Source organism: Heloderma suspectum, chromosome 3 (assembly GCF_057233095.1).
Source record: "Heloderma suspectum isolate Gila_16-S chromosome 3, 16-S_ref, whole genome shotgun sequence".
In the NCBI taxonomy this organism is placed as follows: domain Eukaryota; kingdom Metazoa; phylum Chordata; class Lepidosauria; order Squamata; family Helodermatidae; genus Heloderma; species Heloderma suspectum.
Genome location: NC_139460.1, coordinates 131,547,764 through 131,566,562, shown reverse-complemented (window position 1 = coordinate 131,566,562; position 18,799 = coordinate 131,547,764). Strand labels below are relative to the sequence as shown.

General features: G+C 41.5%; 1 protein-coding gene across 21 annotated transcripts in view; it reads left to right on the top strand.

The window, feature by feature from the left end:
* The window catches only part of LOC146350257 (guanine nucleotide exchange factor DBS-like), a 166,066-nt gene that overhangs the window by 69,607 nt on the left and 77,660 nt on the right, over positions 1 to 18,799 (top strand). For all 21 annotated transcript variants that reach the window (XR_014789220.1, XR_014789219.1, XM_084844589.1 and 18 more), the window contains one exon: positions 16,730 to 16,813. Coding sequence is in view for 19 of the 21 variants with exons in the window: in XM_084844589.1 (XP_084700715.1) it covers positions 16,730 to 16,813 (84 nt within the window). In the remaining 2 variants the exon portion in view is untranslated. The remainder of the gene's footprint in view (positions 1 to 16,729; positions 16,814 to 18,799) is intronic.

The window sequence follows — 18,799 nt, the reverse complement described above, 5'->3', positions numbered from 1 at the left end:
GCCAGCCACATTTAAAAACACCAATCTACAGGCTCACACTGCCATATGTGAAGAATACAACAGCAAGAATTCATTTTGTGTTTTTGTTATGTTGCCAAACCAATATTATGTTTTCAAAAGCAGGTTCCTCAGCTATAGTTTCCTTATTGTAGTGTGCCCTGTAAGCTACTTTGATATTTCAGATAAAACTAATCATTTACAGCATGTAATGAAAATTATTTAACATTTTGGCCTTGGTTTGGATAAATAAATAGAAAACATGGCATAAATAGTGCCTTTGTTGTTTATAAACTTTAGTAAGCAGAATATATCTCTAACTTGGTTGCTACTGGTCATACAAAACCTGTTGGTAAATCTGGACAATTGAGCAGATAACTGATAGCTTTTCCTCATGTAAATGTACAAGGAAAAGGAAATCTGGAGTTCCTCTTTGAATGCTTTGTGTGAATAGGTGTAATTGCCAATCAATGATTTATCCACCATATCCTTGCTTCTTGACCTTTTAGTAACTTTGGGAAGTTCTCCTCCAATAGCAGAAGAGAAACTTCCTGTTTTATTGTTTGAGTCTTTTAACAGTTGCTTCTGTCACTTTCATTTACTATCTTGCTTATCTGTATTACTGAGCCCAAGATTGCTAGTAAGTAATCCTTGAGGTCACTAATTAACAGATAATCTGTCCTGCAACACTTACCTAAAAGGATCAAGTGAAGGAAGACTTTGCTTAACTTTAGTGGGTGAAAGTTCGTAGGCATTCCTGAACTGTATTAAAAGTTGGACATCTTTTTAAAACATCACTTCACACATGTCCCTAAAATGTAAATGAAGAAAGGGACAAGTTCTTCAGAGTAAGAATCTGTTTCATATTACCTTTAAAAAAAATCTGGGTCCATCTACACGAATAACAAACTTTATGAATTCACTGCCTGGCCCTTTGTATAAATCTCCAAAACTATGTAGCAAGTGCATTTTTCCCTTTGTGCAATAACTATCAGAAGTGTGGAATCTCTGCCTTCCTTATGAGAAGACATGTAGAAAGTTTGGCGGGGGGGCGGGGAGAGAGAAAAATATATCTTTATTGCAGAATTTAAAAATCTTGAAAAAAAGGCTTCAAGAGAATTATCTTAGATTTTGAAACATATTCATGAGAGCACGCACTATTAATTTTCATTGTAATACATGCACAGAGTACATTTTATTATTCTAACTGGAAAAAAATCTGTGAAGCTCAGTAGTAAGCACACATTTATCAAGAGTTTAATTAAAGCTAAAAATATCTTTCTGCCTTTCAGTTAAAAGTATGAGATTAGGGGATTTTTTTGCTGCAAATGTGGAACTTCCCATTGCAAGGAACTATCTCGTTAGAAAGCTGCATGAGAGAGGCAGCTGTCAGCTGACTGGTGTTCCTTTCAGACTAAAAAGAGATGGCTTTACTTGATAGGTTACCATTTGTTAAAGTAGGGTTCCCTAAGGGAGGCTTTTGACATGCCACTCCAGGTCAGTTTCAAAATTAATTCGTTTTAAAAAAATGTGTGGTGGTGGTTGAATTGGTTTGCTCAGTAATTGTCTTCACATTCTGAGTAAATTAACTTATGTTTGTTGCAGGTAAACTCTTTATACCATAAATATAGAGTCAGAAAGCCCCAGTAAATAGCTATCCCTTTGGTGGACCTCTGATCCTGCTGAAAGACAGGCTGGCTTTGCATGTAACTTGATGACAGGTATTGTGTCCCATTGGAGCTTGGCTTTTACTGTGGAAGATGAAGTTCTGAGCTTTCCTTGTGCCTGAAAGGCAGGCTTAGAAATTAACAACTCTTCACTAAATTGATTTGTGGCAAAATGACCTTAAGTCTGATCACCTTACTATACAAGGATATCGCAGAACTGTGGTATCTTCTGGAGAAAAGCACAGGTGTGTCTACCTTTCATGTTTTCTCCCCATCCCTTTCTTGTTCCCCCATCTGTTGACTTCACAGCACTGCAATGACTGATATAGTCTAGTAATTTGTCAGTGTTGTATTATTCTATTAATGTTAAATAGATTTTTCTGTGTTGTATACAATACAAATGTATAAGCCTACATTTGTAGTTCTTTTCTTCTTTCATTTGTCAAGCCAAAGGGTATAAGTTGTCAGATTATATAGCGTAGAGCCACGTAAATGTTGATTTGCATTTTTATTACAAAGAATGTTTGTAAAAGGTATTTACTAAAGGATCGGGAGAAATACAATGACTACTTCCTTCTTGTACAGAACTGGCTACTCCTTTAGAAACCATTTTCTCTATCTTGTGACATGGTATTTGACTCTCACTCCAAGACAATTTATTAACTTTGCAAGAAGTCTAGTGCAAAGATGGGAAATAGAGAATTGTTTTTAAATTGTTTTTATACCTATTTCCAAAACTTCTTAGCACCAAAGGTTCATCACGATTTTTTTTCCTTACATTTTGTTAGTGCAAGCTTCCCACAGTAATCTTGTCTCTAGTAGAGAATGAATGAAGCATTGGAGGCACTCTTTGCTCTAAATAGTGAAGCTACAGTCCACTGTGAAACTGAAAGCTTGTTTTTGTGGAAATTGGGGAGGGGGAAGAGAGAAACCAAATACTGCTGATTCAGTTCACGTTGCCTGTCTTGTGTTCTGTTTGGTATGCATGACTGTTACAGAGGAATACGGGATGGAGAGCCATGCCATGTCAGGTGGGTGATTTCCATTCTAGTCTCTCAAATATTTTTGTTTAGAAGAATAGGATTTAATATTCAAGATCTAAATGGTGTTGTACATTGAGCGTGAGGGTTTTTCCATTTAGAACAAATTCTTCAGTAGTTTCTGGGTGTGCTGGCAGTTTTGCTCTGCATTCAAGTTAATGTTACTATGCTTTCTATGGCATAGTGTACTCCTGAACACATGAAAGAATACTAATCTGAGGTTAATAAAAACTGGAGAAAACAGAATGATAGCTTTCAGAAAACGTAACCTCCAGTATATTTGTACTTTTCCTGTAATGTGCATAAAGTGTTGTCTGGACAAAAATGCATTTTTATGGAAACAAGTACTATTCCGGTGAAATCGACTTAATGGTACTTGCTAGCTGCTTTAGTGTGAATCATATTGAAGAGATTTTCTGAGTTAGCTGAGGATCATTGTAAGATTTTTTTTTTCTGGGTAGTCTTATTGTTCTATGTGCCTAGATTAAAAAAATGGTGCCACTTGCCTGGGGGTGGGGAGACAACATGTTTGGTGTGTTCTCACCTGCCTTTTCTGCAGCTCAATCTGCTGTTAATCATCAGCTGAGGCTTCATAGAGATGAGTGTTATCACCCGCAAATGTCTGCAGATGAAACTGCTGTTCAAGGCCCTGAAGCCAGGCCGTATAAAGCAATTGGCAACATTGGTGTAAGCTCTGAGAAAACAGAAGTATGCTGGTTTTGACCCCCTTTAAAACTTATCAGCTGAAGTTCGGCCGCTGCAAGTGTGCCATAAACTGTGGGCATGCTGTTGTCCCTCTCTAAAACCTCTTCGTGTTGGCAATTAATTTCTTTGTCTTATGTGGAAGAAATTATCAGTTTTATGTGAGGGAGATGCTCTGAGACACATTGTCTATGTAATCTATTGGCTTGGAACAGAATCATCTGTGGCCTAATGGAAGATTTTTTGCAAGGGGGAGGGTGGTGGAATTCATTACTTTAATTCTCCCCCTCCTTTTGAAAATTATTGATTCACCCATACAAGGTTTTCTACGAACAAAAATTATAAGAAAAGGAGTAAGTCCCCCAACGTAAAGAAGACGGTGCTGGTCACAGCCCTTAAACCCACAGGGCGAAGTTTTGCTTTGCTTCAAGAGACCTGTTGATTCTTCTGTCAAGTTGGGCAAGTTAGAATCTGACGTACTGCGAAATCTAGGGATTATGTTTTGTCGTCAGTGCAGTTTACGAAAAAGCATTACAGGGAGTCATATATATGCTGGTGTTTATACTCCAAAATATAATTTATAAACATATAAAATGTATTAGTCTGGCTTTTGTGTGGTATGCTTTTCACTTAGGGAGCAAGAGGTCCTGGGTTTAGATCCCAGACAAGCCCTTATCAGTGGATGAAGGCTGACTGTATTTTTGGGGTGGGACCATAACTGAATGATAGATCACATGTTTTGAACATCCCAGCCTTAATCCCAGGCATTTCCACGTAGCGCTGAGAAGGATCTCTGCTGAAGACCCTAGAAAGGTATTGCCTACCAGGTTAGACATCACTGGGCTACATGGAGAAATAGTCTAACCTTTTCTAAGGCAGTTCCATGTGTTCATATACTGAATATTATTTATAATATATTACACATTTCTAGTAAAGTCAGGTACACATACTCCAAAAGGGATCAGTGAAGATTTTCTATTAGGGGCATTCAATCTACACCTGGTCTTGGCTGGTATGGAAATAGGTTTCTATTGTTTCCTGGAATATCATCCCCTGCTTCAGGTGTCTTGCACCTCTCGAGGTGGAGTGGGTACCCCACAGTTTGACAGTCACTGCCCTAGGAAGGCAGTAAATTGGGAGATTATTTTGCTTTGCTGAAGGTGGTAAACATATATGTTACTGTTGTTGAACTATATAGACCTGAATCGCTATATGTGCTAACAGCCCAATCTTATGCATGTTTACTCAGAAATAAGTTTTAGCTGTGTTCAGTGAGGCTTACTCCCTGGCAAGAGCTGCAGCCCAAGTTCATTTGTAGCAATTCCTTTGTGCTTCAGCAAGCTCGGTCAAGACCAGAAGCATTGGAGAGCTAGAAACAATTCATATGACTGCAATGTTATGATGGGAATGTGGGTTGATGGATCTGTCAGCAGTCATACAATTGTCATATCTGCATCCAGCTATCAACTGTGAACCCCGTTGACTTTTACCATGCCACTGCTCAGACCTTTTTTAGTAGTTTGATGGTGGTTCAGGTAAATGGGAGTTGAACTGTAAGCTGGTGCAGAGCAATGGCACATGGCACAACTGCTTTGCTGTATATGGAATGCTACAGAGATCCCCTCAAATTTCTGAGTTGTTCTTTATTTATTTCATTTCATTTCATTTCTATATCGCCCAATAGCCGAAGCTCTCTGGGAGGTTCACAAAAATTAAAACCAAACAGCACTTGTTCTTGCAAGCTGGTCCTTGGTTTATTTTATTTTATTTATTTATTTATTTCATTTCTATACCGCCCAATAGCCGAAGCTCTCTGGGCGGTTCACAAAAACTAAAACCAAACAACACACAATAAAACAATTTAAAATATATAGAACATTAAAACCACAATATAACAATACAACCACAATAAAACCTAGCAGCAGTACAGGAGTTTAAAATACAGATTTAAAACAGCAAAGATAAAAATTTAGAAAGCTAAAATGCCTGGGAAAATAAAAAGGTCTTCACCTGGCGCCGAAAGGAGTACAATGTAGGCGCCAGGCGAACCTCACTCGGGAGCTCATTCCAGAGCCGGGGTGCCACAACAGAAAAAGCCCTCCTCCTAGTAGCCACCAGCCTCACTTCCTTTGGCAGGGGCTCACGGAGAAGGGCCGCTGATGATGATCTTAAGGTCCGGGCAGGCACATATGGGAGGAGGCGATCCTTCAGGTAACCTGGCCCCAAGCCGTTCAGGGCTTTGAATGTTAACACCAGCACTTTGAATCGGGCCCGGAAATGGACTGGCAGCCAGTGCAGCTGGAAAAGTACTGGCGTAATATGAGCTTGCAGGCCAGTCCCTGTTAACAATCTTGCTGCCCTATTTTGGACCAGCTGAAGTTTCCGGACCGTTTTCAAAGGCAGCCCCACGTATAACGCATTGCAGTAATCCAGACGAGAAGTTATCAGAGCATGGATAACTGTAGCTAGGCTATCTCTGTCCAGATAAGGGCGTAGTTGGTATACCAGCCTAAGCTGATAAAAAGTGCTTCGTGCCACTGAGTTCACCTGTGCCTCAAGTGACAGTTCTGGATCCAAGAGCACCCCCAAACTACGAACCTGATCCTTTAGGGGGAGTGCAACCCCCTCCAGAACAGGTTGAATATCACCTAGCCGGGCAGATGAACCACCCACTAACAGTACCTCCGTCTTGTCTGGATTGAGTTTCAGTTTATTAGCCCTCATCCAGTCCATTACTGTGCCCAGGCACTGGTTCAGAACAGCCACTGCCTCACCTGGGTTTGATGAGAAAGAGAGGTAGAGCTGGGTGTCATCCGCATATTGATGGCACCTCAGCCCACACCTCTGGATAACCTCCCCCAGCGGTTTCATGTAGATGTTAAACAGCATGGGGGATAAAATAGAGCCCTGTGGAACCCCATGGCACAATTGCCATGGCACAGAGCAATAATCTCCCAGCACCACCTTCTGGAATCGGCCATCCAAGTAGGAGCGGAACCACTGTAGTGCAGTGCGTCCAACTCCCAACCCAGACAACCTACCCAGAAGGATACCATGGTCGATGGTATCGAAAGCCGCTGAGAGGTCCAGGAGAATCAACAGGGTCGCACTCCCCCTGTCCCTCTCCCGGCAGAGGTCATCCCACAGGGTTTGGATGTTTACCTTAAACAAAGAAATGTGCTGCCAGAAATATTGGTTTGTTATAATAAGAGAAGTAAGTGTGGGTTTGCGTGCAGCTTGAAGAGGGAATATTTAGTGACCTTGTTTTCATTTCAGTTCTCAAGTGTGTTTAGTTGAGAAGTTGAGGTTGCTTGTTGTAGGCTCCCCTCCCTCGCTCCCGTGTTCATTACTTTAAATTACATAATGATTAAGCGGAAGTGAAAGGTATGCAAAGTTGTGAGATGAATTCAGAACATGATGTGGGATTAACTCTGGTCACTGAACAATACTGGCTGCCACTTACTCACATGTCCACTTGTGTTCTTTTGAGAGAGAGAAATTGTAAAGGTTGTTTATGTCAGACTAATAATGCTAGTTCACCTGGCCAGGCTTCCCCCCGCCATCATTTGTAGCATCTACAAGTTGAAAACCAGAGTGAGATTGAGCATTTTCCAGTTCTTTGCTGATTACCTCTTTCCAAATAAATGGAAATTTGATTTTGACTTGGTCTGCAGTTCACAGAGCAGGAACTCTCCATTTTCAGCATTGTGTTTAATTCAGAGTGAAAGCATTCATTTGAGTCAGTTGCGGTGGGCCATTTCAAGGGCAATTGCACTGGCTTAATTGGTTTGTGGACCGCTGTCTCCCATTGCCAATGCTGTACATGATTTCAAAGAATCGCTGCTGTTTACCACTTGATCCCAGGATTAGTTGCAAGAGGCTGAATTTGAATACAATCGCTTAGGGGTGTTGGAACATTGAATGTGATTTTATTGTTATATATAAAATATTTAGTAATTTTTTCTTTAAAACTCTACATAAGGGCGAAGTCTATGATTTTAATGCTGTATTTTATTTCACAGCCTCCAATATTTCCAGTTTGTTAACCTGAGAATTTTAGTCAGTTAGTTTCCTGTATCCAGAATGAGAAATGTCTTTACTTTATGCTTGAACCCCAGATCAGACCATCTCCAATGTCCTCTTCTATTCATTCTTCACACACCACAGGCTGTTTAGGAAAAGTGCTGAAAAAACACATTTGGGTCAAGCAACTGTCATTTTTTCACTTCACGTGCAAAGAGGTCATACTTTATATATGTACCCTCTCTTATATTTTTTCTTTCTCTTGATTAAGGTACTTCATACAACTCAAAGAAACTCTTACGTTGCATTCGGTAGAAAAGCACTTTCCACCCTCTATCTGTGTATACACACATATCCTTGAAGATAAATCTTTCATGATTTTTTAAATTAAAAAACGGAATGTTTTTTTAAAAAATTAAAAAAACACATTTTGGGTCATCCACATTACACACTTATAAGTCCCATTTATTTTAAGCATGTGCTTAACTATTCAATGGAAACTGCGCCTATTGTTTTCAGGTGCAATCTTTTGAAATGGTTACTAAAAAACAATTGAAGAAATTTGAACTCGTATAATGTTTTAACTGTGGAACAGTCCAGCAAGGTTACAAATTAACTAAGACTGCAAAGGAAAGGGAAAGGGAGACAAGCCATCTTGTGGCTTGTGCTTTCCTTTGGATTTTCTTGTGGAGCTACTAAAACATTTAGGGAATACAGAGTGCATTTTCTAAATTTATTTTTTTACCCCAGATTTTTGTTTTCTGATGTTTTTTTCCTTTTCTAAACCAGTTTCTTAACAAGAACTTGTTGAGGTAAACTTCCAAGTTAAGAAGTTACAGGAGACAGCTGCTGCTTCAGTTAGTTAACAGGGAGATTCAGTCATCTTCCATATAAAGGCATCTTCCATATAAAGGTTCCTACAGTCTAATCTTTTTGTAATTCCAATCTTCTTACTTATAGAACTAGACAAGCTGCTGGTAGATAGGAGGGTAAAGACCCCAAAGGGATGCAAAATTAAAGATTTGCCTCCGGGCTTCAATTCCCACTCGGAGATGATGAATAGCATTCTTTTAAGTCATACTATAGGGAACTTTTTAAAAGAAAGAAAGGATATCTGTTGTAGACTACTACAGTACATTCACTTGTGTTTTGTGAGTAGCAGTTCACTTCCCAGACATAATACTCAATTCCATATTTTATGTGCTTAAAATAGGACATCTGTAACTCAGGCAACTTTCTTTTGAATGTCCATATTTACATCGTTAAGAATGTCAAAATTTAAACTTGCCCTCATTCTGAAAAATAAAAAAGTGTAATAAAACATTACAGTCATCCATAATAATAAGTTGCAAATGAAGTGATTTCTTCTTTAAAATTTTCCAGACTAGGTAGAAAAATCCATGAATGCACACACTGTGGGGAAGCCCTGGGTCTCTGCTTACTGCAGGGCCCTCTTTCCTCCTGTCGTGTCGAGGTGGAAGGGGAGTAAGAGCGAATGATCCTCTTCTTGTGTGGCTGGCAGCTTATTAATTCTATGTGCTGCCCAACCACACCGTAACCTAGGTCCTGCCCTGAGAACCAATCCGCTGTGCCAGGTCATTTCTGAGGGTGGGGCCGAGGACCAGACCTGAGAGAGAACCTTTTCCCTCTGGTTTGCTCCTAAGCCTTAAATGGGGGCCCAGCTCACAGGGTCAGCATTGTCCTCACCAACTTCCACACACGCCTGCCCCTGGTGTTAGCACTCCTTACCTTGCGATAGACAAAGACAGTTAACCTCTGCTCGACAGGGCTGGGGAGGAGTTTTACCCACATTTGCAGTTGGACGTGGCAATGCAGGGGTCTGTTTTGTTTTGCCTTCCCTTCCCTGTATTGCTATCTACAGTTTGTTTAATGGCATTGTTTTGTTTCAGGTGCTGGAAGCATTGGGCCAGAGCCCTAGCAGGGATAAGCGGGGGGGCACCATGCTTCCCATTGGGGATTCCCTTAAGGCAGGGGCGCAGAACCCCAGGCTCAGGGGGCAAAGTCAACTATCCAGCAGTCCCAGTCCAGCCCTCCAGGGTCCCCCAGATGGCCACACTCCCTTTTCCTGGCCTTGGCCCTTTTCCCCAGCCTCCAGTCATTTCTAAAAGATTGAAATGCCTCTCCTAAAGCTTAGTGACTGGCATTAACAGCTTTAAGCTGAGTTCAGATCTCCAGGGCCAGATGAACTGCATCCTAGAGTAATAAAGGAACTGGCAGAAGAACTCTCAGAACCGCTGTCTATTCTCTTTGAGAAATCGTGGAGGACGGGGGAAGTGCCAGGTGACTGGAGGAGGGCTAACGTTGTCCCTATCTTCAAAAAGGGTAAAAAGAAGGAACCTGGGAACTACAGGGCTAACTACAGACCAGTCAGTCTGACATCAATCCCTGGGAAAATTCTGGAGCAGATTATAAAGGAATCCATCTGGAAGCACCTTGACAACAATGCCGTGATTACTCGAAGCCAACATGGATTTGTCAAAAACAAGTCCTGCCAGACAAATCTGATCTCATTTTTTGATCAAGTAACCTCCCTTGTAGACCGTGGGAATGCTGTAGACATCATATACCTCGACTTCTGCAAAGCTTTCGACAAAGTGCCCCATGATATCCTGATGAGCAAACTAGCTCAAAGTGGGCTAGATGAAACAACGATCCGGTAGATCCACAGTTGGCTACAGAATCGGACTCAAAGAGTGCTTATCAATGGGACCTTCTCAAACTGGGGAGAGGTAACGAGTGGGGTACTGCAGGGCTCAGTCCTGGGCCCAGTGCTCTTCAACATTTTTATTAATGACTTGGAGGAGGTGCAGGGAATGCTGATCAAATGTGCAGATGACACAAAATTGGGCGGGATAGCTAATACTTTGGAAGACAGAAACAAAATTCAAAGTGATCTGGATAGACTGGAGCGCTGGGCAGAAAACAACAGAATGACATTTAATAGGGATAAATGCCAAGTTCTGCACCTAGGAAAAAGAAACCAAATGCACAGTTACAAGATGGGGGATACGTGGCTCAACCACACTACAGGCGAGAAGGATCTTGGAATTGTTGTCGATCACAAGCTGAATATGAGCCAACAATGTGATGTGGCTGCAAAAAAGGCCAATGCTATTTTGGGCAGCATTAATAGAAGCATAGCTTCCAAATCCCGGGAAGTACTAGTTCCCCTCTACTCAGTACTGGTTAGGTCTCATCTGGAGTACTGTGTCCAGTTCTGGGCACCACACTTGAAGAAGGATGAAGACAAACTGGAGAGGGTTCAGAGGAGGGCAACAAAGATGATCAGGGGACTGGAAACAAAGCCCTATGAAGAGAGACTGAAAGAACTGGGCATGTTTAGCCTTGAGAAGAGAAGACTGAGGGGAGATATGATAGCACTCTTCAAGTACTTGAAAGGTTGTCACAGAGAAGAAGGCCAGGATCTCTTCTTGATCCTCCCAGAGTGCAGGACGCGGAATAATGGGCTCAGGTGACAGGAAGCCAGATTCCGGCTGAACATCAGGAAAAATGTCCTGACTGTAAGAACAATACGACAATGGAACCAATTACCTGGGGAGGTGACAGGAAGCCAGATTCCGGCTGAACATCAGGAAAAACGTCCTGACTGTAAGAGCAATACGACAATGGAACCAATTACCTGGGGAGGTGGTGGGCTCTCCCGCACTGGAGGCATTCAAGACGAGGCTGGACAGCCATCTGTCAGGGATGCTCTGACTGGGATTCCTGCATTGAGCAGGGGGTTGGACTCGATGGCCTTGTAGGCCCCTTCCAACCCTACTATTCTATGATTCTATGATTCTATGCTGGTATTTTTGTCCCAGCCCCTTTTGCCTTTAGCCCTGCCTACTGCTGGAATGCAGCCCCTGACAGCTTCTCCAAAATGGAATTGAGCCTGAAGCTGAAAGAGGTTCAGTATCCCTCAAGGCAGGGGTGGGCAATTTGTGGTACTCCAGATGTTTTGGCCTACATCTCCTATAATACCTCACTGTGTGCCCTGCTGATAGAAGTTGTAGGCCATATGTGCCTGCCCGGACCTTAAGATCATCGTCAGTGGCCATTCTCTGTGAGCCCCTGCCAAAGGAGGTGAGGCGGGTGGCTACTAGGAGGAGGGCTTTTTCTGCTGTGGCACCCTGGCTCTGGAATGAGCTCCTTAGTGAGGTTCGCCTGGCACCTACATTGTATTCCTTTCGGCGCCAGGTGAAGACCTTTTTATTTTTCCAGGCATTTTAGCATTTTAGCTTTCTAGACTTTTAGTTTTGCTGTTTTAAGTCTGTATTTTAAACTCCTGCACAGCTGCTAGGTTTTATTGTGGCTGTATTGTTATATCATGGTTTTAATGTTCTAAATATTTTAAATTGTTTTATTGTGTGCTGTTTGGTTTTAATTTTTGTGAACTGCCTAGAGAGCTTCGGCTATTGGGCAGTATAGAAATGGGGGGGGGGAGGCCAAAATGTCTGGAGGGCTACAAGTTGCCCACCCTTGCCTTATGGCTTAATGGATCTGGCTGTGTCTCCTCAATGCCCCTGCCCAGCTTGAGGGATATGAGCCTGCTACACAACCAGGTTGCAGGAATGTACCACAGTATCAGTTTGCACAGCATTGACATGTGCCTGAGATTCCTGCCACTCCCATCAATGTTATCCCAGCATATGGGCTGGAACAGTGTCATCATTCTGCAGTCAAACTGTCCAGTGGCTGGATCTTTGCCCGATGCCATGCCAAATTCTCCACAATAAAGTTGTGGTCATTTTAAAGCCATTTCAGCCTACGCATAGTTCTTGCTTCTATACCCCAGTCCAGTAGGTGAGGATTTGGCAACATAACTGAAGCGTGAGTTGGTGGCTCTTTCTGTTAACTTTTTAGAACAAGTAAATCCAAGTTTTCTACTGCTGTAGTAATTCATCTGACAAATACTGTACAGGGATTGCAATGATTTGCTTTTGTTAGTACTAGTAGACAGTATTGATTAATTTTATTACTCATCCATAGTAGCAGTTTCATTAAAGTAGACATCTGCAAATCGTGGCTAATTACTAGTGCAGATCCAACAGGAATATTGGTTGTCCTCGAAATACTTCAGGGTTTGCTGGATCTCCCTGTGAAATAATTTTCAGAAAGCATCCTAGAACAATTTACAAACACTAACAAAATGTAATTGAAGAATGAATGGCATGTGTTGAAATTGAAATGGTGCATTTGTGCTTCAGCAGCATGGTCAAGGAGTTCTCTGCTCTACTGCTTTGAGGATTTTGGAAGCAGCTACATGACAGCTTCTAATCTCTGCTAGTTTTCATGTAGCTTGTGGTCATACATTATATGTAAGTGATTCTATCTGAATGCGGTGCACAGATTTGGAGAAGTGTTTTACATGTTGTAGCCTTATACTGAGTCAGGCCACTAAACCCATCTAGCTCCATGTAGTGTATAGTGACTGGCAGTGGCTCTCCAGAGTTTCAGAAAGGAGTCTTGCCCATGCCTATGGAGATGGCAGGGACTGAACCTTGGACCTTTTGCATGCAAAGCATGTTAAACGTGTGTGTGTGTGCGTGTGTGTCTCCTCCCTGTCAGAAATAGGCAGTACCCTGCATGTATTCTGTCAAATATTTTGAGCTTGCACATCTGTTTTGTTGCATTTACATGTATAGGCAGGTCAGATAGGTGGCAAGGATTGTAGTGAGTACATGCAGCAACAGATGGGACAGCATATACTATTTTCTATATGAAAATGATATCCTTGTAGGAAATTTTGTGAGGTGGTGCTGTCCATGGTACATCGCTTGTAAGCCTGGTGAAAATGGGATAATCATCTAGTTCTAGTTTATGCTCTCAGTTTTAAACATCCCCTTTAATTGTTTTTAACAATTAAACAATTAATTTAATTGTTTTCAAGTAATAGTACTGTTGTTGGTACTCCTAACCTGCAGATTGAGTGGTACATATTTGCTGTGAATGTGTGTGGTAGTCAAACTGGTCAATAGGTGTTATCTCTTTCATCTGCACCAGACTTCTCCAGCCTGTTGCCCTCCAGATGTTTTAGACTACAACTGCCAGCATTCCTGACCATTGACCATACTGGCTGGGGCTGATGGAGTTGAGGTCCAAAATGTCTGTAGGGCACCATGTTGGGGAAGGCTGATCTGTATCTATTTTCACAAACGCTGTGGCCACTGATCAAGCAAGATGTGAAGTCTCCAGGCATACAGGTTATAGAACACATGGAAGTATTATGATACAGGTTTGTATGCTCAACACATGTGGAGGGGGGGGAATGGGATCTCACCTGTTTATCCTACCCATCTACAACTTACGTTCATTCATCATAACTTGTGAAAGTCCCTATACACATACAAACTGTCCATGTATACACTCTTTCACATGTTATACCAATTGTACATAAGCAGGGCATGGATGAGATCCTGTTCCCCTGTCTATGTGTCTTGACTGTAATATGCTCAGTCCTACAATCCAGTGGAGGCTGGTAGCTCCAATTTTGGTGGGGCTGTGAATCCATTCCAGGTTTCGGTCAGAACCAGCCAAGACTCTAAAGGAGCTATCCAAGGTTCTGAACCCATTTTGATGATAGGGCTCAGCACTTTAGATAGCTCCTTTAGCGTTCTGGATGGTTCTGACTGATACCTGGAATGGATTTAGAGCCCCATCAAAATCAGAGCCACCAGCCTCCACTGCTATGATCTAATATATTGGGTTTTCTTATAATTGAACAGTAGCTTGATGACTAACATCATATCTGTGAATGGAATATGAAAGTACAGATCTCCAATTAATCTGCCTCGAAAAAAGATAGGCCTGTCCTATTGTGTCTCAAGCTTGATCTATACAACAAAATGAGGTGGTAGTGTCCTGGGGTGGTAGAATGATACCAACATATGCATCATATGGTACCACCAAAAGTAGGAACTGTCATTCATATAAACACACCATCCCTGCAAGTAGAAAATTAGCACAGCAGGGTAAACCTGTCCCTGATGTGCTAGTTATTTTCTTGAGGGAACATTTTAAAAAGTCTTGCACCTATAATCTGAAGTGGTATTAATGTAGTTTACCACCTGTCTTCGTTGCATGTGTAGACAAGGCCTAATAGGTCATTAAAGGTTTGTTCTTGAACCCAAAGAAATGAAGGTGAAAACTTCGTTGGCTGTTTTTCAACACTTGCTTTTTTCATTTTTGTCATATGAGAGGAGTTTAGTGTAAACAGGGGTTTCCCTTTTATTTTTATTCTTCCCCTGAAGTCCATAGACTTATCATGCTGCAAACATGTGACACAATAGTTCTGCTTCTTAAAGTATATTTGTTAGTCATCTGATTTTACTTTCTCTTCTTCACTATCTCATCTCTTCTCCTTCACAGCCCAGTTTCTTGTAAATCCAAGGCTAAAGCAAATACTGAGCTAGGAATGAAAATTAATGCTTAATTTGATAAAGTAATGTGTTGTTTCTTGCACTCCATCTGCAGAGCAAAGTGAGATTTTTGGTTACCAGATTAAGTGGTGGTTGCTATTAGATACTTGTGGCATTCTAGTGGTTTCACATTGATTTACAAACATTATAATGTTATTTCAACGTGGCAGTAACAAAGCTCTTTGCTATGGAGTGTGTTCATAGCATAGGTGGATGGTAATGAGAATTGTGGTTAGCTCTCTATAGTTGGCCATTCAGCCCCCTGTGTTGGTACCTTGCTGCAGTTCCAGATTCTCCCCCCCACCCCTTTTCATATTTCCCTCCTGGGTTGTCTTCTTCTACCACCTCCCTCCTTTTCCCCCTTACCTTGTATACACCAATCACAATCATACAGCATTCTGTGTCACCAATCACAGAAGCAACTAGCAGGTGGAGTTCATACTTGGGATAAATGTCCAGTGAGCGGTTCCTAAGCACCCCACACAGTGTTCCATGTCTGCCCAGCAGCTTTTCAGCTTTACTGTCATGGTGGCAGCTCCCTACACTCTTTAAAGTCCTCCAGAAGGTTGGAATTCTCCAGACCAGCACCCTAAGAGGTGCAAAAGGCTGTCACCAGAAGTAAAAAAACCCAAAAAACACCATGCGCATACACTCCATATCCATGTGTGGTATAGAAGCACTTTGTACATGTAGATTCTCTCTGGAACTCAGCCTGAATATAGGCAACCCTATGTTACATTTGCATGATTTTGGATTCTATGTCTTGGATCTGTGCATATTTTCAGTGGTGCCACGCTACTGGGTAATAGCAACTGGAGAGTGGTAGTTCCATATAACTGTTGATTCTCCTGCTAATTCCAGACAAAAAGAATCCAGAATATTGTTTGGTTTATTCTTCCCATTTACTAAGACACATTTATGATTAAGCCTTATGCTTCATCAGCATTTTGAGATTTGCATGGAACTGTGAGGAGGATAATAATGCTTTAATTGATGGATCTCAGTTGCCAAATTGTGTTCTAAGGGTCTCCAAAAGTTATCTCATACTCTGAATCTTACTTATTTTAGAAAAAAATCTATTTCCCACAGCACTGAAGCACTGCATATTTTGTACTGTAGTATACATATGGCGTTGCACTTTAGATTTTAATGTTCGCTGCTCTAGAGTTGTATCCAGTGGTGTCCTTCTATCTGGGGAATAGATACCACTGGCAGAGTGAATTTCTGCTCCAGACCGAAGGCCCCCCCAATCTGCTTCAGATTTGAGGGACCTTCCAGAGCAGATTTAGGGGATATGCAGGAGGCTGCAGGGGGAGGAGGGGAAAGGCCTTCTCTAGAAAGAGAGAGCCTTCTCAGTGGCTGCTCCCAGGATGTGGAACTCCCTGCCAAGGGAGGCGAGGTTGGTTCCCTCTCTGATGTCCTTCCAGCAGCAGGCAAAGACCTTACTGTTCAAGCAGGCATTCGGCTTGTAAAATGGTCTGTTGGGCTGGGTACTGTTTTTATTCTGTAATTTTTGGTGTTTTTATATCTGTTTTTAATGCATTTGTTTTATTATTGTTTTTAACTATGGTTAAAAACATGTTTTTATGATTGTTAGCCACCTTGAGTGCCCTTTTTTTTGTGGAAAGGTGGGATATAAATCAAATAAATAAAGGCAACTTCTACTGCGTGAGCAGGTCTGCTTACATAACACTTAATTTGGTTTTGTATGAAATTATTTTAAATCTGATATTCAGTATAGATGTGAATGGCAGGACATCAGTGTTTTCAATAAACTAATATGTAAATGTGATCCAAACATTTCTACATGACATTACAAGGAATTCTGTTTTTTGTGGGGGGGTTGGATTTGTTTCAGATGAAATCATGCATCAAGATATTGTTCCCCTCTGTGCTGAAGATATTGAGGACCAGCTGAGGAAGAAGTTTGCCTATCTGTCAGGTAAGGGCATGAATGTTCATGTTAGACTTCTTTAAAGTAAGTGTGTTGAGTTTCAGTTGTTGTCATTCTGTACATATGAATCTGAGGACATCTTTCTTTTCATGGTTTATTTTGTACATGTTGGCTTATATATATTAACCTTGAACTTAGCGAATGAATACTATGTGGATGTAATGTTCTTTCTAACAAAGCAAAGTGAGTCATTTAGGTGATCAGATATTAAAATTGTGGCAGCTGAACCTCACAGCTGGTATCACAAAGATAGCCAAGGAACAATCTTAAGCCTTTTCAGGTTTGCGACATACAAAATGCAACATATACTTTGGATCTTTGAGGTTATAACACATTCACTCTATTGTTCAATTACCTAGTTAAGGAGGTAAAGTTGTCCATGTTTATCAAAAAGTCTAAGTACAACAATAAAGATTAGTTTTTCCCCTTTCCTTCCAAGCAAAAATGGATACCTTGTGAAAATGGGAAAGATAAAATGGTGTAATTCAGTTCAGGATTCTTTAATCTCTACCTGTATTTGTTCAGCACATCCAAAAGCATAAGCAACATTAATTAACATCCACAATTCAGTGGAGCATAACAGAGGCAGCCCTTTTTCATTCCATTTTGTTGGGTTTATAGTTAACCCTTTTGATCTTGTGGTGAGTAGATCTTATAAGTAAACAGAGCTATCTTTAAGGGACAGGGAAGACTGTATTCCCCCCATTAATTCTAATTTACCACTCCAGTTCAACTTGGCTTTTAAGCTACGTACTAGTAAAAGCATGTTAATAGCTAACTTCAGGGATCATGCCCTTGCACTATGAGAGCTGTATTTAATATTCTGCCATCGGATCTATGTAGCAAATTGCTTGCACTTGTGATTCTTTTGATGTGCCCATTTTGGTGCTGTTTCTGTTGAGCACTGTTGTCCCCCTCTCTTTTGAGGCTTGCTGACGTTGTGGTTTGAACATAAACCAAAACTGATATAACTTTGTAGTTTTAAAAATGCCATTCTTTTGTTTAATAAGTTTTGATGTTCTGCTAGGAGCAGTCAAGCTGTTCAGAAGAAAGGGCCAGAAGTTAGAGAACAGCATTAAAGAGTCAGATCAGATTAGTGACTCAGAGAAGTGCATTAACATAATAGGGGCTACAAATTATTAATGGACTAATTGTGTGCCCCATCATTTACTCTGAGGTTTGGGGGATAACTTAAGTTTTTTTTTTTTTAATTTACCAGCCACAGCTGTTCATTTACTTCCTGAAATTATCTACATCAGAAGTGCAAATATTTTCATAGAACTAAGAATCCAAGCAGTTTTTCTAGAGGTCAGGTTGGTGGGAGAGATGGCAGATTCTGTTCTCACTGTTAAGTTCTCAAGTTCTTCCTCTCCCTGCCTTCTTCAGCATATATTCAGAACCATTCCTATCATCATCATCATCTATATTCCAATACCAATACTTTTTTGACCCTTTTCACACATAACACTAAACGACTATGGTTAACGTCGTTAAGCTAACCATAGTGTCTTAGCATGCTGTGCAGGGAGACAATCCTGACAATGATGGGCAATAAGTCACCCTGGGTAACCACCCCCTTGCGGCAAGGTTAAAGGGCCCCAGGGGGCTTACCATTACGGGTGGGGGGTCTCCGGTGGTTAAAACAGGCTCCCGGTGGTTTCTAGGCTGCAACCATTAAGATGGAGGCCTAGAACGTCCCACACTTCTGGCGACGCTCTAATCATCTCAGCCGGGCTCTATGGTCGCTGTTGCATAGCGATGGATGGAGCCCCTGGTGCACACATTTTGCCAACAGCATAGCCACTGGGATAACCAGCTACTCCACAGGGACGGTAAGTAAACCACAGCGTGCTGCGCGGCTCCCAGTCGTGTGACGGGCGTGCCGTCATGGCCTTCCTAACCCTCCCATCAGAGTTCCCTTAACCACCTTTCCCCCAGTTGCATCTGAATAGGCTCTTTGAGTGCTTGTACTTA